Genomic DNA, 24,736 nt, shown 5'->3' with positions numbered 1-24,736 from the left:
GCCACTTAACCATGTTTGCCTTGCAAAAACCTAAAAAAAAAAAATGACTGTGACCCCAAGTGTTAAGATACTACTATTGTATCAATTTTATATTTTTATAATGTTTTGTCTGAATTGATAGACTGCATCTTTGAGCAGGATTTAAGGCCAGGCAGACTTTTCTTTGTATATAGTGTATATAATTTCATTATATTGTCTTAGAACTGTCGATAAAAGTTAATTCCCTCCTCATTAACTGTTTTCTTAATTTAGTATTTCTCGAATCGCAGATTGTTCTGATGTTATGCTAGCAAATAACTCTTGGGATAGTAACTATTTCCAAAATAAATTAGAAATTTTTTCCCTTCTCCACCTTTAGGATGTGATGAGTTAGTCTCATTCTAAATTATGTAACAAACTAACAAAACACCAAAACAATAATGAAATATTTTGTCATCTTTATGTTAAATAAACATCACATTTGGATTCATCTGTTAACATCAAATACTAGAGTTTTTATTCACAGTAAAGGGACATTCATTTTAAAGAATGCTTATAAAATTAATCTTTTTAAAAAATCAGTTGATTTAAAACAGCAACACTTCCCCCCCAATCCCATTCCCCAACTGTAATACTTTGATCCCAAAGGATATATCAGATTTCATTCTGTATTGATGATCATTTAGTCTGTCTAAAATTTCTTAGATATTTTCCTGACTCTTGGACCAGTGCTCTATCCAAGTGCCACCTAGCTGCCCCTTGATATCCTATTCCTGCCTAACTTGTCACCACATTAGCGCATTAAATATTTTAGTAGTAGTGCCCATCACAAGTGGAAGTGTATAATAAATGAGAGGAAGTATATAATAAACACATAGTTAACCAAATTTTAGATAGTTTAAAAGAAGAGAATGCTTACAATTTAAGAAATCAAGGAAGTCTTTATGGATTTCTGCAATCTAAGCAGTCTTGAAAAGGGATTAGAATTCTAAAGGCATTGAGAAGTACATTTAAATTCTCAGCTACAATTTCTCCTTTTGTTAAATAAATATAATAGAACTTACATCATGGTAGAAATCCAATGAGATAATATATGTAAAATGCAGTAGAACTTAGCTCATAATGGTGATCAAATGAGGTATATGTAAAATGCTTTATGTACACAACATTGTTATGGACCAATGTTTATACAGGTTAAACCCCCATGTTAGCTATTCTTTATTGAATGTTATTATTATAGTAATCACAGTTTATGTTTATTATTATTATTATTATTATTATTATTATTATTTTACCACTATTACAGCAATAGTAACAACAACATAACTGCCACCAATAGAGAAGAACCTTAATGGCATAATGTATACACATGTGTTATTCTGAGTTCTATCTCTTGGTGGCTGATTATTTTACACTGATTTGTGTATTTGGAATTACAAGTGGAAAAAAGGGGTAATATCTTAATCCTATTATCTCTCAAAAAATAGATTTATTTTCCTTAAGAGTTGTAGGCCCATTTAAAAGGACCATAAGATATTCTTTCTGTCTTCAAAGAGTTACATTTGTGCATATAGCAGTGTGGCCAGTGATAAAAGTCTCAATTGGTCTACCATGATTTGTATGACATGGACAGGTGGAACAACCTGACATTCAAGTATATTAGTAAAACCTTGATTAACCAGAACACTTAGATAATTAGATATGTTCTGGTTACCTGAGTGATAACTTGGCTCATTTCTGCTGAAAAAAATTTGTACTTAAAATAGCTCAAACCATAACCTTTATTAAATGTACTAAAATGGTTCCTACCCTCATAGAACTCAGTTATAAAACTTGTTTAAAGTAACACATGTCAAACATAAATTCAGGACCTTTAAGTAACTGAGTTCTTTTTTTTTGAATCTGAGTTCTCAATTATGTAGCCCTCTAACCAGAAATGTAGACAATCTAGGAAAATAGACTCAACAACTGACATGAGATAGCTTGAAGGCTTAACTTTTTAAAAACCAATGTCAGCTTACCTGTTACTCCCAAAAGTTGGTTATGGTAGAACAATGATATGTGCTGCTGAATGGTGGTTTGAGATAGGTTTGGCTTTATTTAATTTTTATAGTGAATTCCCAGTGAAGATGTTCCTTCTCCCAGTCCAGATAGGCTTCTTTTCTCTAGCTTATTGAGCTGCTTATAGCATTAAGAAATTAATGGTCTGTGTTGGAGGCAGGACTCACATAGATTTCCTAAATTTGAAGTTGTCTCTGTCCCCTAGGCTACCTCCCATAAACATTAGATGATATTTGACACACTGTTTAGACCAAACCAAAATTGATTTTTAATAATGTGTTGGGGTTTTTTTTTCAGCTTCCAGAAATGCTACATGGTGATGGTGACAATGAAGAACATGGCTATTGTCCTGTAGGGCAATTTATTCTTCAGAATTTGGGATTACTTTTTGGGTTTGCCATCATGCTAGTGATTGCCCTCTATGAAGATAAAATTGTGTTTGACATCCAGTTCTGACCATTCCCAGGAATCCCTGTCAACCATGATGATGTTGCTGAATGGCTTTGCACCTGCCCTATGTGCATGTATGTATGCACACTGCTTTCTCTGAGAAGGACTGTGGCTTGCACTACTTACAAGTTTCATAAATTTGCAAATAACCATGAAAGACAGTGGAGCTCATGCTTATTTTTCCTGAGTGACAACTGGTCTTTAAAAGAATGAATGATACAATAAGGAAAAAATGGGACTCTGTGGACCAATGTTTGTATAGGTTTGATGAAGATGCTGTTCTTGTTAGAATTGCTAAGAACACTAATAGGGCTGCTCAGACTCATTTGTGATTTGCCCAGAACTAGAAGTTGAACCAAATCCTTACAAACATAAAAAGGTTTTAAATGGACTTGCTGCTGGGCACACCTTTTTTTGTTCATTCTGGGCAAACATGATTCCAGTATACCGGGCCTTGTAGTTGAGCTTCATATAAACTGTAATAGGGATCAACTTGATACAACTTTTTAATAGCATAACAAGTTATTACATTTGATGTTAGCTTATAGGCACTAGTAGGAAGATTCAGGCTGCAGTAGAGTTTGTATTTAGTGTGGGGGTCAGCCCTGACTCTTGTGTCCATAGAGTTACTATTTTTGTATATATTTGCATAGTGGTTTCACTTGCAGCCTAAACTACTGAGAAATAGTGATTGTATGTTTGTGTGGACTCTGGTTTAATGAAAGATTCCTAATGGTTCTTAGTATTAATAGTGTGGTTATTTTGGGGACAAGGTAAAATTTTTTTTTCTTTCCTTTTCATAGCAGTGCCCTTTTAAAAAAAAATCAAAGAAATAATGCACCACCCCCTCAAGCATGGTCCAGATACAGGTTTCCCTGTTGCCTGCATTGTTATTGACTTGTGTGGGAAGCTGTGTTATAAGTTCTGAATGTGTTACACAATGGCAGTAGAGCCAAGAACATAAACTGTGGCTGTGCCAGAAAACCGATATTCAGGATTTTTGCATTAAAAAGTAATGGTTATTCAAAGAGTTAATAGCTTAGGAGTCCTTTCTAGGCTCTGATGGAATCAAATGGGTTTAGTTTGGAGGACAGGTGAAAATATCAGCGGCCTTGACCTAATGGAAATCAGTTTTTACTACTTCATGCCAAGAGAAGACACTGTGTGTGCCTGATTTTTAGTCTTTTTTTAGGTCTCCTATAATTGTGAATGATTTGTGAGCAGTGCAAGCCATGTTTATCCTATGTTTTTGACCTAGTGACCCTCAGTGCTGGTCATAAGCATGTAGCCTTCTGTTGACGTGTCTTCATTTCTATGTATGCCAGGTAAGCTGTATCTGAACTCTGTGCAGCCAGTTTTGTTTCGTCTGCTTGGCAACCAGGTTAGCTGCTTTCAAAAAAAAATCTTATTATTCTAATAAGAGCCAAACTCTTTCCATTCCATTTTTAAAGTTTTTCCATTTTTAGCCTCTTCCCCATCCTTTTTTCACTTTTCCTCCCCATTCCTTTTGCCCTTTTTATTATTTTTTTTCCCAAATTTTTGAGGAGAGCAGCATGTACCCTTAGGTATTATTAGGTGCCTGCCAGTATTTGTTCCTAATGCTTTGAGCAGGGAGTAGGGGGGCATCTATGTTGTTCTGAGTTAGGTTTTAGTTCAATAAAAGAGCTCTGGCTATTGCAGCAAACTCCCATTGTTACAAGTTGGGATTCTGCACTTGGACAGTGGGAATACTCTTCACAGCATTGGGCATTTTAATTAGTATAGGAGTCTCAATTCATTGCTTGGTATTTGGCACAATCTAGAAGAGTTGCTGCCAATTCTAAGTGATTCACATGTCTTTCAGAAATATAATTTTTGTTTTGACACAATTTTGCTTTCCAGCATTTGCATTTACTTCATGAAAGAATCATTTTATGAACTGCAACAGTTAAATACATGCCCTGCCTTAAAATGGCTGATTTTTAAAATAAATGAGTTTGTTCATGTTTGACTTTACATTTCTCTGTAAATGAATAAATTTCGGAATGAAAAAAATGTCCTCATTTGCTGGAAGTTTTTTCAACCTTTTGTGAAGAGCAATGTATCTGTTGCTGCTAGTCTTTCTTTAGGTTCCCACCAGTATTTGGTTCCAGACCATTCTAATGTACAGTTTTAAGTCCTATTAGACAATCGGAATTCCACTACATTTCTCTTTGACTCCAACATTCCATTCAGCTTGAACAGTCTAATTCAACTTTTATATGTTGGAGGTCATTAATGTTACTTGTTACAATGCTGTCACTGTGTGACATCCATATGAATTTTGATGTAGATCACATTGCACTCAATCAGCTGTGATTATGCTTAGAAATACTGTAGTTAACTAGATGCAGTGTGTTTTTTTTTCCATTAACAATGAGTCTATGGTTTAAATGTGATGATGGTCCTGCAAGGTGATACTTGCTGAGATATCTAAACTTTATAACTAAATCACTTTTAAAAATTTATAAAGCTGGAAATGATTAAATGCTGTTTTTGTTTGTCAACAGTGGTGTGTTCATTTTATGTATGTTCCTAATGCATAAGGAACTCCCCCACAATAAAGTTATTCAAAAGAGCAAATATACCGTTTTATTTCTGTAGTCTTATTTCAAACATTTCCATATATATATAACTAGTACGAATTAAACATATTTTGGTTTTGATATATAAATGTTCACAATCTCATAATCTAGTTAAGATAATTTAAAATTTTTAAAACATTGGCTTAAAAAGTATACCTTTCCTCAATCCAATGTGGAGAGAAAAAGGCATATCTACACAAAAACTGCCCCAATTATGACTATGCACTAAGCTGACACAGCAGTGCCACACCCCTTCCAATCCAGTGTTCAGGAGGTTGATCAGAAGGCAGAATCATTGCGATCACAAAGTTAGTAGAATGGCCAGTAGTTGATAATGTTCCTCTCCGCTCGCTTGTTTTATAGACTGGAGCAAGGTAACTGGGCCGCTTTGGTATGTCTGACCGTTTCCAAGGTTTCAGCCACATCTGTAAGAAATTGGGGAGGAAAAAAGCCCTTTATCCCTAGTTGTATATGTTAGCTTCAGTATGATGGTAGTGGACCTGGTTTGTTGCTGCCTACCCCACACTTCGTCCTGATGGAAACAAATTTAAGGCCTGTCTGAAATGGAACTAAGGAGACATCCCACAGTCTCCTGAGGGGACTACTATTACTACAAAGCTTACATAAAGAAGTGAGCCTGATTTTTCCTTTAATGACCAGTGTAATACATACAAGGGAGTTATCTACTTCAAAACTTATAAGCTTGGTTTGCTGCTCAAAATAATTTTAGAAATACTTTTTAGAGCCAGTTGGAGGCAGAAGTGCATCACTTAACAATTGTTATTGTTAGAGGGAAGTAGTTCATACTATCCATTAGGATCCACATAAATCAGAATTAGAAAAATACTGACCACAGGAACTGTATCATAAAGGATTTTGGGAAGAGATTCTCCTAGTTTCTTGAGCTTTCGATTCCAGGATGCTCCATCTAGAAACAATCCATAAACGTAGACACCTAATTTTAATGTAAGAAAAAGTGAAACTGTCAGTAATTATCTCTAGTATTTATTTGAATTGTTAAGATTTAGATTCTTTCAGACTAAATGCCCCATATGCAGTTACTGAAACTCTTTATTCACAAAAATGTACACCACACATTTCTGAAATGTCAAGGGCAATATCCTGTAGCCAAAATAAAAGCAAGCAGTGTTGGACTAAGACTGCTTTTCCTTAATATTTCACTGATTTTTTTTTATTTTAAGATTTCATTGATAAAGGGAACACTCAGGTTGAGATTTCATATTAAGGTCCATCCCTCTATAACTTGTTGCTTAGAGCCCAGAGGTTTCATAGACTACAAGACAGGCGCAAGAAATAAATTTTCTCTACCATACCATGCTGTTTCAGTGAAGTAAGGAAAGCAAGTTACAAATTAAGCAACAATACCTCAGAGAAGAAAGACAAAGGAAGGGATTTCAAACAGACCCAGAGAGATGAACATTCAGTTTCTGTAATTATGACTGGTACAATCTTAAAAGTGCTTGTGATATCTGGAATTTATAGTATCTTAAAAAAAAACCCAACCGTGATTTCTGGATGGATACTCAAATTTTAAGGGAAAAGCCCAGATAGCAAAATGAGTCATTTTAATGAGTTGTCAAGCCTTAAATGCACCGGAAATAAATTTCAGTTGATTACAAAATAGCAGTATTTCTCAGATATGCAAAAATCCTTTAACATAAAGCTGAGTTAACTCTGGATAACTTAACCCTTAGAGCATTTTTTTCAGTACCTCTTCCTGTCCTTGAACTCCTCTGGGCAGCTAGATGGTGCAATGGCCCTGGAGTCAGGAGGACAGGGTTCAAATCCAGCCTTAGACACCATTGTGACCTTGGTTAGGCAGGTCACTGATTACCTTGCATCCAGGTAATTAAAGCAATAATTAGAAGCTATTTTGCCCAACTATGCCAATAAATTTGACAATTATGTAAAATGGATAGTTACAAAAATACAAATGCATTAAACAGAAATAAAATATTTAAATAGTCCCATTTTTAGAAAAAGAAATTGAACAAGCCATCTATGAATTCCCCAAGGGGAAAAAAAAAGATGCCCAGGGTCAGATGAATTTACACGTAAGTTCTACCAAACATTTAAAGAACAATTTCAATACTGTATAAATTATATGTAAAGATATGTGAAAAAGTCCTACCAATGAAAAAGTCCAACTTCCTTTTATGATAGTTGCTGATACCTAAACCAGGAAGAGCCCAAACTGAGAAAATTAAAACCCAATTTCCCTAATGAATATTTATGCAAAAAATTTAAATAAAATGTTAGTAAAGAGATTGCAGGAATTTATCACTAGAATAATACACTGACCAGGTGGAATTTATACCAAGAATACAGGTAGGGTTCAATATTAAGTAAAACAATCAGTATAATTTACCATATCAACAAAGTCAAAAGAAATCATAAGATCATCTCAATAGATGTTGAAAAAGCTTTTGACAATACAATACCAATTTCTATTAAAAACACTGGAGATCATAGGAATAAATATATTTTTCTTTAAAATGCTAAGCAGCAGCTATTCAAAATGCTCAATCAGTATCTGTAATAAAGATAAGCTTAGAAACCTCAATAAGGGATGAAACAAATATGTCCATTATCACTATTATTCAATATTGTACTAGAAATGTTAACTTTAGCAAAACAGAAGAAAAATAAATTGAAAGTATTAGAATAGGCAATAAGGAAACAAAACTCACTTTGCAGATGATATGATGGCATGTTCAGAGAATCATCTAACATTTTACTTGAAATAACTTTAACAAACTCACAGGATATAAGATAATCTCATAGCAATTTTAATACATTACCAACAAAGCCCAGCAACAATCTATAGAAAGAGAAATTTCATTTAAAAAAATTGTAGACAATATAAAACATACAGGAGTCTACCCACCAAGGCAAACCCAGGAACTATGTGAACACAATTACAAAACACTTCATCAAAGACATCTTAAATAAATGGAAAAATATCAAGTGCTCATGAGTAGGCTGAGCTAATAAAAATGAGAATTCTATTCAAATTAGTTTACTTATTTGGTGCCATTCCAATCAAAGCATAAAAATTATTTCATAGGACTAGAAAAAAATAATAAAATTCATCTGGAAGAACAGAAGGCGAAGAATATCAAGGGAATTACTGAAAAAAATGCAAAAGAATATGAGCTAGCTAAAATTGATCTAAATTATTAAAAAAGCAGTAATCAAAATTATTGGTTACTTGCTAAGAAATTGAGTGATGAATCAGTGGAATAGATTAGGTACACAAAACACAGGCATCTACTCCAGTTTTGGGGATATGAAATCACTATTTGAGAAAAACTGGGAATACTGGAAAATAGTATGGCAGAAATGAGGCACAGACCAATATCTCACACTAGATATCAAGATAGGTCAAAATGGATACATGATTTAAACAAAGTGTGATACTATAAGTAAATTAGGAGAGAAGGAATAGTTTACCTATCAACTATGGGGAAGGGATGGATTTATGATCAAAGAAGAGATAGTTAACATTAAATGCAAAATGGATAATTTTGATTTCATTAAAAAGATTTTGCACAAACAAAACCAATGCAGCCAAGATGAGAAGTAAAGCAGAAAGATGGAAAACAATTTTTATAGTGTTTCTGATGAAGGCCTCATTTTTCAAATAAAAAGAACTATCACATTTAGAAAAATACAAATTATTCCCCAATGATAAATGGCCAAAGGATATGAATAGACAATTTTATCTAAATCTGAGAGCAGGAAGTTGAGGTCTCCCACTAGTAGAGTTTTGCTGTCTATGTCTTCTTATAGTTCTTGTAGTTCGCTAAGAATCTGAATGCTATCCCATTGGGTGCATATATGTTCAGTATTGAAATCACTTTATTGTCTACAATACCTTTTAGGAGCATATAGTTTCCTTCCTTATCTCTTCTAACACTATTTTTGCAGCTGCTTTGTCTGAGATAAGGATTGCTACCCTTGCTTTTTTCACTTCAGCTGAAGCAAAATATATTTTGCTCCAACCTTTTACCTTTACTCTATATGTATCTCTCTGCTTCAAATGAGTTTCTTATAAGCAGCATATTGGAGGATTCTGGTTTTTAATCCACTCTGCTATTTGCTTATATTTTAAGGGAGATTTCATCCCATTCACATTCAAAGTTATAATGACTTATTCTTTATTGCCCTCCATGCTATCTTCCCTCTGATTGTATTCCCCCCCTTTTCACATTATCCATATTCCCCAGTATTTTGTTTCTGAATACCACTCCCTTCAGTGTTTTCCTTCCCATATCCATCCTCTCCCCTTTCTTTCCCCTTTCCCTTTTTCCCTTTTTCCTTCCCTTCCTTCTGTTAGTTCCCCTTTTTCTCCCCCCTGTCTCTGCCCCCCCTCCCCTTTTCCCCTTTTAATACTTGGAAGGTAAAATGTTTCTTAAGTTAACTGAGTGTGAGTGTAGGTTAACTTTAAGCCAAGTCTGATGAGACAAAAATTTAGGTGTTTCTCATCTCCCTTATTCCCCTCTATTACCATAGGTGTTTTGTACCTCTTAATGTAATGAGATTTACTCCATTCAATCCCCTTCCTCTTCCCATCTCCTTCCTGTTCCCCTTTTTAAGGAGGTAGTGTTTTTAAATCATTCTATGTGAGTCACAAAAAATCATGAGTTATCCATCACTTCTGGCTAAGTATATTCTCTCTAATAGAGTTATAATTCTCAAGAGTTATTAGTCTTTCTCCCAAACAGGGGTATAGCTAATTTCTTCCCATTGGATAGCAGTCTCATGAATAAGTCATGAGTTAACTATTTCATTTTTTAAAGATTATTGTTTAAGGAGAGAAATCCACACAATTAGATCTTTGGGATAAAAAAAGAGAAAAAATAGGGCTATCAAATGCTATAAAAAGGTCCAAGGATCAGAACATTACAAGAGAATGCAAAGAAATAGGAGAGGAAAGAGGTGGTACAATATATCAAGTACTAAATCTCCTTATTTCCACCAAATCTCACTGAACAGCAATGATGCTTCCTGTAGTTTTTTGGCAAGGGGAGATGGGACATTGTAGGAAGTAGAATAGAGGTGATAGACTGGAATTGGGGAAATAGAATTGAGAATTTCTCTAATAGGAGGGAGTGCTGCTGAAAAGCAATTCCATGGTGGGGAAGACATATATTTGGGGCAGAAGATAGGGTTTTGTAGTGTGTTTCATCTGGGAAATGTGTGCATTGGGAGATCATTTTTATTAGAGTATTCTTCCATAGTCATCATCTTACACAAGAGAAGGGGAAAATGAAGTCAGGAGAGAAAACTGGCACCCATAGAACAACAAAACCTGAGATGGGATAGGATGGGGTCTTTGGGATTGAGACTGATCATGGTGAGGACAGGGAGTAATTTGTCCTTCAAAGTTTGAGACAGAATAACTAATCATCTATGACTTTTTATCTAACATTGCTTCCTTCATGAATTTTCTTAACCATATTTTTATTAATGTCTTTTTTATATCACCATGGTATTAAATAGTATTTTTTAAAACAAAAAAAGAGTAATAAGCAAACTGATCAATGCATTGAAAAAGTCTGAAAATGTGTGCAACAAATGGGGACCTCTGTAAAGGAATGGGGTATGGGTATCTCTTCATACCTCTTCTTTCAAGTCATCTTTATAATTTTGTAATATTACCTTTTGATTTTTTGAATGTGGTTATTCTTTTAATTTATATTTATATAGTCATTCTGAATGTCTTTTGTCTTAGTTTCACTCTGCATCAGTTCATGTAGATCTTAACATGTTTCTTTGTATTCATTACATTACTCATTTCTTACAATATGGTAACATTCCATTAAATTGTTTGGCCATTCCCCAATCAATGAGTATCTAGTTTGTTTTGGGGCATTTGTTGTCATAAAAATGCTATTATAAAGATAAAAGGACTTTTTTAAAATCAATGGCCTCAGATCATAGAAGATGAACATCTTAATAATTATTTGCATAATGAATTGATATTTATAAGAGTAGAAAAAAGGGAAGACTGAGTAAGATCTATAAAAAGCAACATGACAAATAGGAGAAAGAGCCCAAACCTAGAATTTCAGAAGTTTTAATCCCACTAGAGGACTGAGAAAAATAAAGTAATTTCACAGTCAATGCATCAGAAAATAAAATCCAGAACTGACTGAAAGGGAAACAAGGCTATGGAAAACTTTTTGGGACAGGACATAGTAAAAATATTATAACAAAAAAGAGGCAGGTGGGAAGATTTTGAACAATTTATCTAACTTGGCAATTTACATAACAAAAATATAAAACGGGGGACATGAGCATAGATAAATACAGCTAAATAAAAATTAAGTAATTTTAACAAAGGAGCTAGAATGGACAAATGGAAGGAAGAATAAATGGAAAGGAAGTTCAGAAGAGAGCTAAGTAAAAATATATTTACCTCAAGTACTAGCTAAACTAATGACAGCAACAAAGTACTGACTTAAAAAGAAGGAAGGTGATAAAAAAAGTAACTCAAAAGAAATTAAATGGAGGAAAATATAAAACTAATAATTTTGAATTGAATTAAAAATGAAATAAACAATCCAAGAAAACAAAAGTGACAGAAAGTAAAACCCTTATTTTAATAGTATACAAGACATATAAAGAATGTCTGACACAGAGAAGGTATTTAATAAATATTTATTAATTAGTTGAATAAAAGATAAATATAGATTGAAAATGAAAAGATGAACACAATTTAATTTGTGTTTTACCTGAGTCCAGAAAAAGAGAGTTTTTATAATCATATGATCATAAAAAGCAAACATTAAAATTCACAATCACAAGAGAATTAAACAGGGAAACTATATTGTGATTGAAGGATCCATACATAGACAAGGAACTAATCTCTCTACTAAACAAGTATGCACCAAATGGCATAACAATTAAATTAATAATGAAAAGTTAACTGTATTGCAGAAAAGACCATATTACAAATTTTATTCTCACTTAATATCAGCCTGAATTGACTGAAAAGGTATATGGTTCAATCTCCAGAGCCTTGGAAATGTTCTTTATTGTAAATTTTATAATTTTATTGGGTCTTTAGCTGTAAGAGGTGTGTGTGTGTGTGTGTGTGTGTGTGTGTGTGTGTCTGTGTCTGTGTCTGTGTCTGTGTTTGCCTTTCCCATCTTACTGCAGTCCTTTCAACTTCTCTATGATGTTCCAACAACTTCATCATCCCACAAGACCACACCAACCTTGCAACTCACACCTCATCAAACACTAGGGGCTCCTCAGATTACAAGGTTGGGTGGAAAAGTACCTCCCAGAGGTCCTGAATCAGAAAGAGTTAGAAATCTTTTTTTTTTAGTTTTTTCAAGGCAATGGGGTTAAGTGGCTTGCCCAAGGCCACACAGCTAGGTAATTATTAAGTGTCTGAGACCAGATTTGAACTCAGGTACTCCTGACTCCAGGGTTGGTGCTCTATCCACTGCGCCACCTAGCCGCCCCTCAGAATGTTAGAGTTAGAAAGAAATTGAGATTCTCTATTTCAATTCCCTCATTTCATGCATGAGTAAATTGAGGCCAAAAGAAGGGAAGTGACTTGCCCAAGGAGGCTATTATCTATTCAGTGATCAGCAACTTAGTAGATTGTGCCCATGTCCATACTTCAGTAGTCAACTTAATGGAGTCTTTATTAACTGATGGCTGTCATCCTTGTTTAGCATGTGAAATGTTTGTTAGGACTACTAACAACAAGCTATGGTACTCATATTTGTTTTTTCTTTCAGGATAATCAGATTTTTAATACTCTATCTAATGAGAACAGGCCTCAGTTAAATAAACCATTAGGCTGAAAACAGAAGTGTCAACATAGGAACAATTTAATGATTTGCTTGCTGGTTGCTGATAAACATCAATGAGTTTACAGTCTTCAGCCAAAACACATTTCACTTCCATTTCACAAATAGTCTCTAAAATATATATATAGTTCTGGGGTGGCTAGGTCGTGCAGTGGATAGAGCACCGGCCCTGGAGTCAGGAGTACCTGAATTCAAATCCGGCCTCACACACTTAAAAATTACCTAGCTGTGTGGCCTTGGGCAAGCCACTTAACCCCATCTTGTCTCAGTTTCTCAATGGTAAAATAAGCTGGAAAAGGAAAGGGTAAATCACTGTAGTATCTTTGCCAAGACAACTCTAAATAGGATCATGAAGAGTTGAACACAACTGAAATAACTGAATAACAAAAACATGTTCCAGACATTGAGCTAAGCTCTTCACAAATATTCTCACTTGAAATGAGAGTAATCAAATTCACAGACTTGTAATTCTGAGTCCATCTGTAAGTATCGCTGTCCATTGTCTATATCAATAGTTTTGCCTGAGACTCCTTACCTCCCAGATATTTTTTTTAAATTTTATTTATTTTGAGTTTTACAATTTGTCCCCCAATCTCACTTTCCTCCCCCCACCCCCAAAGAAAGCAATTTGTCAGTCTTTACATTGTTTCCATGTTGTACATTGATCCAAATTGAGTGTGATGAGAGAGAAATCATATCCTTAAAGAAGAAACATAAAGTATAAGAGATAACAAGATCAGACAATAAGATAGCAGTTTTCCCCCCTAAGTTAAAGGGAATAGTCCTTGAACTTTGTTTAAACTCCACAGTTGTTTCTCTGGATACAGATGGTATTCTCCATTGCAGACAGCCCAAAATTGTCCCTGATTATTGCACTGATGAAATAAGCATGTCCATCAAGGTTAATCATCACCCCTATGTTACTGTTAGGGTGTACAGTGTTTTTCTAGTTCTGCTCATGTCACTCACCATCGGTTCATGCAAATCCCTCCAGGCTTCCCTGAATTCCCATCCCTCCTGGTTTCTAATAGAATAGTTTTCCATGACATATACCACAGTTTGCTAAGCCATTCCCCAATTGAAGGACATTTACTTGATTTCCAATTCTTTGCCACCACAAACAGGGCTGCCATGAATATTTTTGTAAAAGTGATGTTTTTACCCTTTTTCATCATCTCTTCAGTGTATAGACCCAGTAGTGGTATTGCTGGGTCAAAGGGTATGCACATTTTTGTTGCCCTTTAGGCATAGTTCCAAATAGCTCTCCAGAAGGGTTGGAAGAGTTCACAGCTCCACCAACAATGTAATAGTGTCCCAGATTTCCCACAACCCTTTCAATAATGATCATTATCCTTTCTGGTCATATTGACCAGTCTGAGAGGTGTGAGGTGGTATCTCAGAGAAGCTTTAATTTACATTTCTCTAATAAATGATTTAGAGCAATTTTTCATATGACTATGGATTATTTTGAACACCTCATCTGTAAATTGCCTTTGCATATCCTTTGACCATTTGTCAAATGGGGAATGATTTTTTTTTCTAAAAATATGACTCAGTTCTCTATATTTTAGAAATGAGTCCTTTGTCAGAAACATTAGTTGTAAAGATTGTTTACCAATTCACTACATTTCTTTTGATCCTGGTTGCAGTGGTTTTACTTGTACAAAAGCTTTTTAATTTAATGTAATCAAAATCATCTAGTTTGTTTTTAGTGATGTTCTCCATCTTTTCCTTAGTCATAAACTGCTCCCCTTTCCATAGATCTTACAGGTAAACTAGTCCTTGATCTTCTAATTTGCTTATAGTATTGTTTTTTATGTCTAAATCCTGTATCCATTTGGATCTTATCTTGGAACAGGGTGTAAGGTGTTGGTCTAATCTAAGTTTCTTCCATACTAACTTCCAATTTTCCCAGCAGTTTTTGTCAAAGAGAGAGTTTTATCCCAATAGCTGGATTCTGGGTTTATCAAACAGCTGATTACTATAATCGTTTCCTGCTATTGTACCTAGTCTATTCCACTGGTCCACCACTCTATTTCTTAGCCAGTACCAGACAGTTTTGATATCTGATGCTTTATAATATAATTTCAGATCGGGTAGGGATAAGCCCCCTTCTTTTGCACTTTTTTCATTAAATCCCTGGAAATTCTTGACTTTTTATTTCTCCATATGAATTTACTTACAACTTTTTCTAACTCATTAAAGTAATTTTTTGGAATTTTGATTGGTAGGGTACTAAATAGATAGTTTAGTTTTGGTAGAATTGTCATTTTTAGTATATTATGATGTTTGCCCAGTTATTTAAATCTGATTTAATTTGTGTGAGAAGTGTTTTATAATTGTTTTCAAAAAGTTTCTGAGTCTGCCTTGGCAAATAAACTCCCAGGTATTTTATATTGTCTGAGGTTACTTTGAATGCCTCCCAGATACTTTTTAAAAAGTTAAAGATATCAGAAACACATTATTTATTAAATATAAAAGCATTTGTTTGGAGAAAAGATCTGTCTGTCACAGCAGAATTTCTACCTCAAAATAACTTTGGGGAGGTAGATGCCATTATCTCTAATTTTTAGTTGTGGAAAGTGTAGTAGAAAAATTCAGTGACTAGCCCAGGTCATTCAGATATAGCATCTGGGGCTAGATATGAACTTAATCCTTCCTGATTTCAAGTCAAGTGCTCTGTCCATGATTAGCTGCTTCTAACAATTAAAAGTTAGTGGTTTGGTTTTATTTGAAGGGATTATAATGAGATAAAGCAGGTATGAGCTAGATTGTGAAGGGTCTAAAATGCCAGATTTGGGGGGGGGTTGTATTTTATTCTATTGGCCACAAGGATGTTGAGAGCTGCCCAAGAAATTTGGGTAAAAGGCCAGCTGACTAAAGTCCAGGCTTATGTGACCCTCAGGCAAAAAGGCTTTCCATGGAACTCAGCTGTGATAATGGAACTGTATCAACGTATGACCTTACTTGTGTGACAGCCCTGTACCCAAACTTCTTGACCTAGGTTACATTCTACTAGGTTACATCTTGCACAAGTTTGAGAAATATCATTGAATTGTTTTATCTTGTATGCTAATATTGTGGTTTTCTGTTATAAAAAAACTGTCTGATACTGTGAATAAACAGCTCTGCTAATTGTCCTGCTAGCATCCCCCACCTGAATGTACATATGTTTCATTTCTCTCCTGAGTCGAATTAATCCCCTGCCAGTCATGGGGTTTCAAAATTTGGTGCCCCCATATGGGGCAGGTACTGGGACTTGAAGCCATCAGAGGCTGAGCTAGTCTTTTTGGAGAAGAAAACCCCTTGGTGAGGCTGCGATAGTCCCAAGATGAGACAGGTGAAGGGAAGGCTTGATAAGGAGCCAATCAGCAGAGTGGCTTTTAGTTTCATTTTCCAAGTGAGTACAGCGGGTGTAATAGGGAAGGAATTATCTAAAGAAATAAAGAAGCCAGGGCAGGATGTAAATATTTTAAAGAAACTAAAGAGAAGGCTAAAGAGAACGGCTTAGAAATTATCAAAAAGGGGCGGCTAGGTGGCATAGTGGATAAAGCACCGGCCTTGGAGTCAGGAGTACCTGGGTTCAAATCCGACCTCAGACACTTAATAATTACCTAGCTGTGTGGCCTTGGGCAAGCCACTTAACCCCATCTGCCTTGCAAAAACCTAGGGAAAAAAAAGAAATTATCAAAAAGCAAAGATAGATAAGCTTTTACAGACTGTTTATGAATGTTCTCCATGGTTCCCTAGGAAAGGAAAATTGAGATTAGAAGGTACTTTAAATCTACATGATTGGAGAACAGTGTATGAACAGATAAATGAATATTATTATGATAAAATACTGTTGACTTTTTCTCTATCCTTCTTCATTGTGATCTTGTCAGAATGCTTTCCCCTCCTTCTCCCTCTCTGTGGTTTGTCTGCTTGCAGTTCTGGCTCTTATTTCCCGACTTTGAAGTTTTTACAAAGAGGATTTTAGGAAAAAGACTAGTTAAGAGAGAGAGAATTACTTCTTGAAGACTTGGATAAACAAGTGTTTAAAAGGGAATTTATTTGGAGTTATAAGTATCAGGAAAGAGACAGTGTATGTTTCCAAATATGTTCTATAAAGAAATCATAAAAAGAAATGCTATTTTAAGTTGAGAAAGTTTTTGGGAAGTAAATTTCAGAAAGACAAGAAAATCAGGTAAAATTCTAAAAGTATATAATTTAATTATATATATATATATATATGTATATATGAATGCCAGACAAAAAGGAAACTAAATAGTTAATCCTTTATCGGAATGCTATAGTACCATTATAGCTTTAGTAATTTATCAATATAGATTCTGATAATGTTAGTTATAGTAGAAAATTATGGGACAAGTGAGGATTTAAGTACAGAAGATCCTCCCCCTTCCCCCCAAAAAGACTTAGGACTGTACCCTTAAAAAAGAAGGTATTTGGTTTACTCTAGGTATAGAAGGGGACAGGGGATATTTCAATTAGGCTGAGGGATTTTTGAGTGACTGCCTTCTCAAAAGTTATACCAGTTAAGATCAAGAAGTGTTAAATATTAATACCTTTGTATGAAAAAATGTATTGTGATAAATGGAATGCTCTCTGGATTTTCTCTAGTGTGAGAGCAAGGTGAGGTTTTCCCCTGGAGTTCGGGGGCCTCTCTGTTTCGAAGCGCTCTATGTTTTATATGTTTGTTTTAAACTACAGGCAGAGGGAAGCTCTCCGAATGATTGGGCCTGCTGTCATGTCTCTGTGTTCTAATGGGCCAATCCCTTTCCTTTCTCTCTCTTTTCAAAATTGGATCCTTTTCTTTTTCCAAAACCTCATAATTCAGCACCATAGGAGAGCTTTCTGAAAAACATGTTTTAGGGGAGAAGGGGTTCTATCATTTTCTCTTATTTTCTCTTGTTTCTTTTCTGGTCTGATTGACTAAAAGGATTTTACTTACTGATTTGGCAAATTATACTTATGAGGGACCTAAAAGAAATTGAAACTATCCCTAAAATTATTTTTCCTTAACTGGTCTTAATAAAAGAGTTAATGGAAAAGAAGAATAGAACAGCATATTAAGGGAAAATATAAGTTGTTCAGTTTGAGTAATAGATTATGAAAGAACTGGGAAGAGGACAAAAGGGTTGCAAGGAAAAATGAAAAGATATATAGGGACTATTGGGGGTTTTGAACCATTTGTGAAATATGAAAGTTGGTTTAAGCATGTAGAAAGTAAGTATGAGAAGGGTTGATTTTTGTATAAATATAAGATGGATTTTGGGAACTTTGAAACGTGATTTACAAATCAATTTAAGAAGAGAAGAAAGTTATAGAGAGTTGTAAGTCTATATGGAGATATGTGTTTTAAATGAAGTTGGGGTAATCTGAAAATTGAATTAAACCTCCACTTTTGCAATATCTGGAAGTGAATCGATTGGAAAAGTAATAAGCCCCATAAAGTGAAAAGTTTGATATGAAAGCAATTGCTAGGTAAATGTTAACTGTGTCTTCAAACTGGGTAATTCTATAATATGCTAATCCTCTGTACAAAATTATCTGAAAATTCCTGTACTGAATTAAGGGGTTTGTAAAAAATATTAATTTTTTTTGGTTACAATTTTATATGATTCCTCCAGAGTCTTAAGAGGAAAAAGAACTTACGGGAATGTTAAAAGAGAGAGGGACAGAATGGCCTTGATAGAGGCTGGGAATCTGCCAAAATCTTTGTTAGCACAGACTTCTGAGTTATGTACTCTTAATCAGGCTTTAAAATTGTCTAAATAGGGGGAGATAATATTTACATAGATTCAATATATACTTGGGGTGTAGTTCATGTGTTTGTCATTTTTCAGTGAGGATATAAAGCTCTTATAAGTTATGGCATTGAGAAGTTAGAATAGCACTGATAAAAAGAATTTGCAAACTTATATTTTGAAAAGGAAAATAATTTAAGGTAATTTTGAATATGAGTTTTGGATTTTATAAGATTATTAAGAGAACCATAAAGAAAATATTGTAATCATTAAATTTTTTTAGAAACATCTGATCTTAAGAATTTTTTTATTGCAAAGTTTTAGGGAGTAAAGGAAATATACATTAAATTGAAATGTGTTATATATAATTAGTAAACTGTGCATAAGAACAGACTCAAACAACTTATTTTGAAAATTTAAAATTGTGTTATAATAACAAAATATGAAGTGTCATCCATCACATTTGTAAAGATTTATTATAAGAAAAATTAGAGAATACCTTGCCAACAGTCTATCTCTCAAGATCTTTTTGGCCCAGAGAGTTTGTTAAAAATCTTTGTTTTTCCATCTCATGTCTATGAAAGGAAATATTTATATCTAAGATCAAAGTAGCTTACTTAATATCTGTTATTTAAGAAGAAGAAATTATATATGTATCTTGTAACGCTGGCATTGGTAAAAGATTTACATTGGGTTTTTGAAATTATATATATATATATAAACAAAATTCATAGAGAATCTTATTTTCTTTTTAAAATTAGCAATGTATTTGGACAAGAGAAAAAATAAGCTTAAAAAATAGAGATGTGAAAGAAATTTGTGTGTAAAAGATATTCAGTTCTAGGTTAACTTTATGAGAACTTGTTTTGTTTCTGCTTTAAGAAAATGAGATGTCAGCTTGGAAGTCTTATCTTTCACGGAGGTTAAGAGTTAAATGTATATTGTTGGAAGGGTTGTGGGAAATCTGGGACACTATTACACTGTTGGTGGAGCTGTGAACTCATCCAACCTTTCTGGAGAGAAATTTGGAACTATGCCCAAAGAGCAATAAAAATGAGCATACCCTTTGATCCAGCAATACCACTACTGGGTCTATACACTGAAGAGATGATTAAAAAGGGTAAAAACATCACTTATACAAAAATATTCATAGCATCCCTATTTGTGGTGGCAAAGAATTGGGAATTAAGTAAATGTCCTTCAATTGGGGAATGGCTTACCAAACTGTGGTATATGTATGTCATGGAACACTATTGTTCTATTAGAAACCAGGAGGGATGGGAATTCAGGAAAGCCTGGAGGGATTTGCATGAACTAATGGTGAGTGAGATGAGCAGAACAAGAAAAACACTGTATACTCTAACAGCAACATGGGGGTGATGATCAACCTTGATGGACTTGCTTGTTCCATCAGTGCAACAATCAGGGACAATTTTGGGCTGTCTGCAATGGAGAATACCATCTGTATCCAGATAAAGAGCCGTGGAGTTTGAGCAAAGACCAAGGACTATTACCTTTAATTTAGGAAAAAAATACAGATATCTTATTGTCTGATCTTGTTATCTCTTATACTTTTTGTTTCTTTTTTAAGGATATGATTTCTCTCTCATCATACTCAATTTGGATCAATGTACAACATTGAAACAAAGTAAAGACTGACATATTGCTTTCCGTGGGGGTGGGGTGGGGGGAGGGAAGTAAGATTGGGGGAGAAATTGTAAAACTCAAAATCTTTAATAAAAGAAAAAATAGTTAAATGTTTAATTTTAAAGAAGCAGAGTGGTAAACTCAGAAGAAGAGTGTATAAGAGATGGGGAAGTATATCTTAACTGCAGTTATTTCCAATAATATTGAATATATGAGAGGGTCTTTGAAAAAATGATTGGGAAATTAAAAATTATGTAACCATAGTTAGGTAACTTACTGATGAGCAAGATGTTGAAAAGTTATGTGATCTACTTTTGTCACTATAAGCTATTTTACTGTAATGATATTAAGCCTGGAATTAATGATTGATTGCTTTGTAGAGGTAATGAGGGAAAATATCAGAAGTTATAACCCTCTGGGTTCCCTGAAAATTTTAAACAATGTGATGGACCTTATTCTATACCTTTAGGTTCGAGCATAAATGCAATAATAGAAAAGAAATTACATACTCCTTTTACATCAACACAAAAGAATGAATTATTTGTCATATTAATGGTATTAAAAGAACAGGCACAACGCCTTAACATTTTTGAATATTGTAAGTATAGTTATCATGTGGTCAGACACAAAGAGTCTGTATTAAAAATAGCACTGATGAAGAATTTTATCAACTTTCTAAAGAATTCCAAGAAATTATAAGAAATAGATACAATCCCTTTTTTATTGAACATATAAATTGCCATCCTGGATTGCCTGGGCCTATTATGAAGGTAATCATAGGATCAATCAAGTAAACCTTCCATTCCTTATAAGCTTAGTAGAAGAGCAAGCTAAACTCTCTCACAAAAATTTCATCAGAATGCCTCTTTACTAAGGAAAGAATTTAAAATCACTAGAGAGCATATGAGGAATATAGTAAAATCCTGTCTACAATGCATTCCTTATTTACCTACCCCTCCAAATTATTCTAAGAATCCTAGAGGTCAGGCTCTTAATGAGTTGTGCCAAATGGATGTGACTCTCTCTCTCTCTCTCTCTCTCTCTCTCTCTCTCTCTCTATATATATATATATATATATATATATATATATATATATATATGCATATACCTTTTGGAAAAATGAAATTTATTCATGTTACTGCAGATACATTTAATTCATATGCAATGGCAAAAGCACAAAGTTCAGAGGCTACTTATGATGTGATTGATCATTTATTCCATTGTTTTGCTGGGATACCAAAATCCATTAAAAACAGATAATGGCCCTGGATATACTTCTATGGCATTTAAACAATTCTGCCTATATTACAATATAAAACATTACAGGCATTCCTTATAATCTCATGGGTCAAGCTATAGTTGAGAGGAAGAAAAGGTCATTAAAAGATGTTCCTACATAAACAGAAAAGGGGGATTGTGGGGGAGCAGATACCAGGTGACACCTAAGTAATGCTTTGTATTAATTAAATTGTTTGACTTTGGATAAGAAGAATAAAATCCTGGCTGAAAAACCTTTTAGTTACAAAAATACCATAGATAACATAACAAATATTCCTAATCGTACTTATAGAGTCATGTGTTAGGATATAAAGGATGAACAATGGAAAGGACTTGATCAATTACTAACTTCGGGTCGAAGTTATGCTTCTGTTTTGCCCACAGATGAAGAAACTGGATATCAGAAAGGAACATCAGACCATGCAGAACAGATGAATCAAATAATACAGAAAATGAATAACTTACACTTCAGAAATAGAAAAAAGAAAGGATAAGAGGAGAAGGAAGGACAGACCATGCAAAAGAAAAGCACATCATGGACTTAGAGGACAATTTGCAGTGCTTACATTAATCATGAATAATTTGGGGACTGCAAAAGAAACTGAGTATCAAACATGTTCAAAATCCTTCATGGGTAACTACTATACTATGGGGAGAAAAGTATGGCTGAAGTTGTTTTGTAAAGGGGATGCTGCAAATTATTTGGGATATAACAAAGTTACTACTGGAAATATCAAAGAAGAGATGCTGAGAAGTAGATGTAAATTTTCTGATTTAAATAGTATGACACCTATATGTTTTTGCAAAAAGTGTACTGTTGAACCATGTTAAATTAAGTAAAACTAACTGTTCAATTCATCCAAATATTTATAGCCTGGGAGCATTTAGGACCTTAGAAATGTTAGGAGTTCTATTTGTAGAAAGTACTAAAGGTAGAAAAAGATTTCCTACAGAACCTCCTTGTTTAAATTTACGTGCTTGGGAGTTTAAACACGAATGTTTTCCACCCTGGTTTGCTTGTCACACCCCATATTGAGGAATTTATGATCATTACTGAAAAAAAGAGGAGTATAATATTAACTTTTACAATTGCATTATTTGAGCATGTGTAGGTAAAGAAGTGACGAATAAGGAAAAAATAGAAGTGAAATATACTCAAGAATTGTAGGAAGATGTTTATCATTTATTTAATGCATTAGCATTACAAACTTCTATAAGGAACACTTTGTGTTAGGGAAGAAAATATAGATTTGAGTAAGAAATTATATGATTGGTTGTCTTGTCCTATAATTGGTACATGGTTATATGGTATTATTTCTGTTTTCAGCTTTGTTGTAATTATGATTTTGATCATTTGTTGTTTACTTCTCATTTTAAAAACTATCTCTGCTCTGAATAAGAGTGGATTTCACATTCAAGATGTTAAAAGCCAAAATGGCGTATATTGAGGAAGATGTACAAAGAGCCTCCAAGAATGGTTTAAAGCTAGATAAGATGGCTGACGTACTTACTGATAAGTATATTTAAGGTCTTTTATAATATTTTGAAGCTACAACATTTTGATAACACAAGTTAAGAACTAGATGATATAGGTTGAAGGGTTGAAGGCCAGCTCATGCAATTGTGGGTTATTGTATTGAAACAGAAAAGGTCAACTGCCTAAAGTCCAGGTTTATGTCACCCTCAGGCAAAAGGCTCTCCACATAACTCTGCTGTGATAACAGAACTGTGTCAACATGTGACCTCACTTGTGTGATAGTCTTATATCTAAACTTCTTGACCTAGGTTACATCCTGCTAGGTTATATCCTACGCAAGTATGAGAAATGTCATTGAATTATTTTATCTTGTATGCTGATGTTATGGTTCTCTGCTATAAAAAACTGTCTGATACTGTAAATAAATGGCTCTGCTAGTTGCCCTGCTAGCATCCCTACCCAAGTGTGCACATGTTTCATTTCTCTCCTGAGCCAAATTAATCCCCCTGCTGGTCATGGGGCTTCAACACAAAGTGTTCCAAAAGACTTAAGCAGGGAATATGATGAACTGACCTGTGTCTTGGGACCAGTTTTTGGCACTTGTGTGAAGATGGATTAAAGTGGAGAGAAACTGTGAGATTAATTAGTACATAGTCCTGGACTATGTAAGAGGATAGATATATAAGATGTTGTGGAGGTGGCTCTAGCAATAACAGTAACTTCAAATCAGAGACAGTAAGAGAACTGGGCAACTGCTCAAAGACACTATAAGAAATCCACTTCAATATCTAAGTCACAGCTTCAGGGTGAAAGGAACACTTGCTGTCCTAAGGAAGCAGGAACCCTGAGGAGAAGGGCATTGTCTACCCTTACAGGAAAGCAGCTATCAACCCCTTTTTTCAGATCATACCACCTTGCTTCAAAAAACTTTCAAACCCCCAGAATTAACTCTGAAAACAGTAACTCAAAAAAGCCTGAAGCTTGGGACAGAGCTCTCCCTCAAACCCCAACAGGAGAATAGAGCTCAACTTTAACATAAAATTTAAAATCAAGAAATAGACAGGGAAAAATGAGTAAACACACACACACACACACACACACACACACACACACACACACACACCCATATACCCACACACAAAGATCCTGATCAGAAAAAGCAACCATAGCAATAGGGAAGATCAAGACACAAACTCTGGAAAAAAAGTGATACAAACTTAATGAGAATTCTTGGAAGAAATAAAATATTTTAAAAGCTCTAATAAGAGTAGTAAATAAAAAAATTGAAAAAAGAAAGGAGAGTGATATAAAACATATGAAAAGATAAATTAACAGTTTGGCAAAAGAGCCACAGAAATTTTGAACAAAACAATAAAGTAGAATTGGACAAATTGGGAGACAGGAATGGTAGGTACAAAAACTTACTGAAGAAAGTGATTTTTTAAAAATCAGAACTGGACAAGTGGAAGTTAATGAGTGATTCCATGGGATATCAAGATTCTAAAGCAAAATCAAAGGAATGAAAAAATAGAAGAAAATGTGAAATATCTCATGGGGAAAAACAACTGAACTGGAAAATAGATTAAGAAGAGATAATTAAAGCCATGATCAAAGAAAGAGTCTAGATATCATATTTCAAGA

General features: G+C 34.3%; 2 protein-coding genes across 23 annotated transcripts in view; one reads left to right on the top strand and one right to left on the bottom strand.

The window, feature by feature from the left end:
* Positions 1–5,091, top strand: part of SLC39A10 (solute carrier family 39 member 10) — a 136,256-nt gene extending 131,165 nt beyond the window's left edge. For all 15 annotated transcript variants that reach the window (XM_074215460.1, XM_074215454.1, XM_074215458.1 and 12 more), the window contains one exon: positions 2,338–5,091. In XM_074215460.1, the coding sequence (XP_074071561.1) occupies positions 2,338–2,496 (159 nt within the window). In that variant the 3' untranslated portion in view covers positions 2,497–5,091. The remainder of the gene's footprint in view (positions 1–2,337) is intronic.
* A 1-nt stretch (position 5,092) lies between these two features.
* The window catches only part of DNAH7 (dynein axonemal heavy chain 7), a 271,696-nt gene continuing 252,052 nt past the window's right edge, over positions 5,093–24,736 (bottom strand). For all 8 annotated transcript variants that reach the window (XM_074215439.1, XM_074215442.1, XM_074215441.1 and 5 more), the window contains 2 exons: positions 5,945–6,048; positions 5,093–5,518 (listed from right to left, as the gene is read on the bottom strand). In XM_074215439.1, the coding sequence (XP_074071540.1) occupies positions 5,312–5,518; positions 5,945–6,048 (311 nt within the window). In that variant the 3' untranslated portion in view covers positions 5,093–5,311. The remainder of the gene's footprint in view (positions 5,519–5,944; positions 6,049–24,736) is intronic.

The sequence above is a fragment of the Macrotis lagotis genome, chromosome 1 (genome assembly GCF_037893015.1).
Source record: "Macrotis lagotis isolate mMagLag1 chromosome 1, bilby.v1.9.chrom.fasta, whole genome shotgun sequence".
NCBI classification, from domain to species: domain Eukaryota; kingdom Metazoa; phylum Chordata; class Mammalia; order Peramelemorphia; family Peramelidae; genus Macrotis; species Macrotis lagotis.
This window is presented reverse-complemented; position numbering and strand designations above follow the sequence as displayed.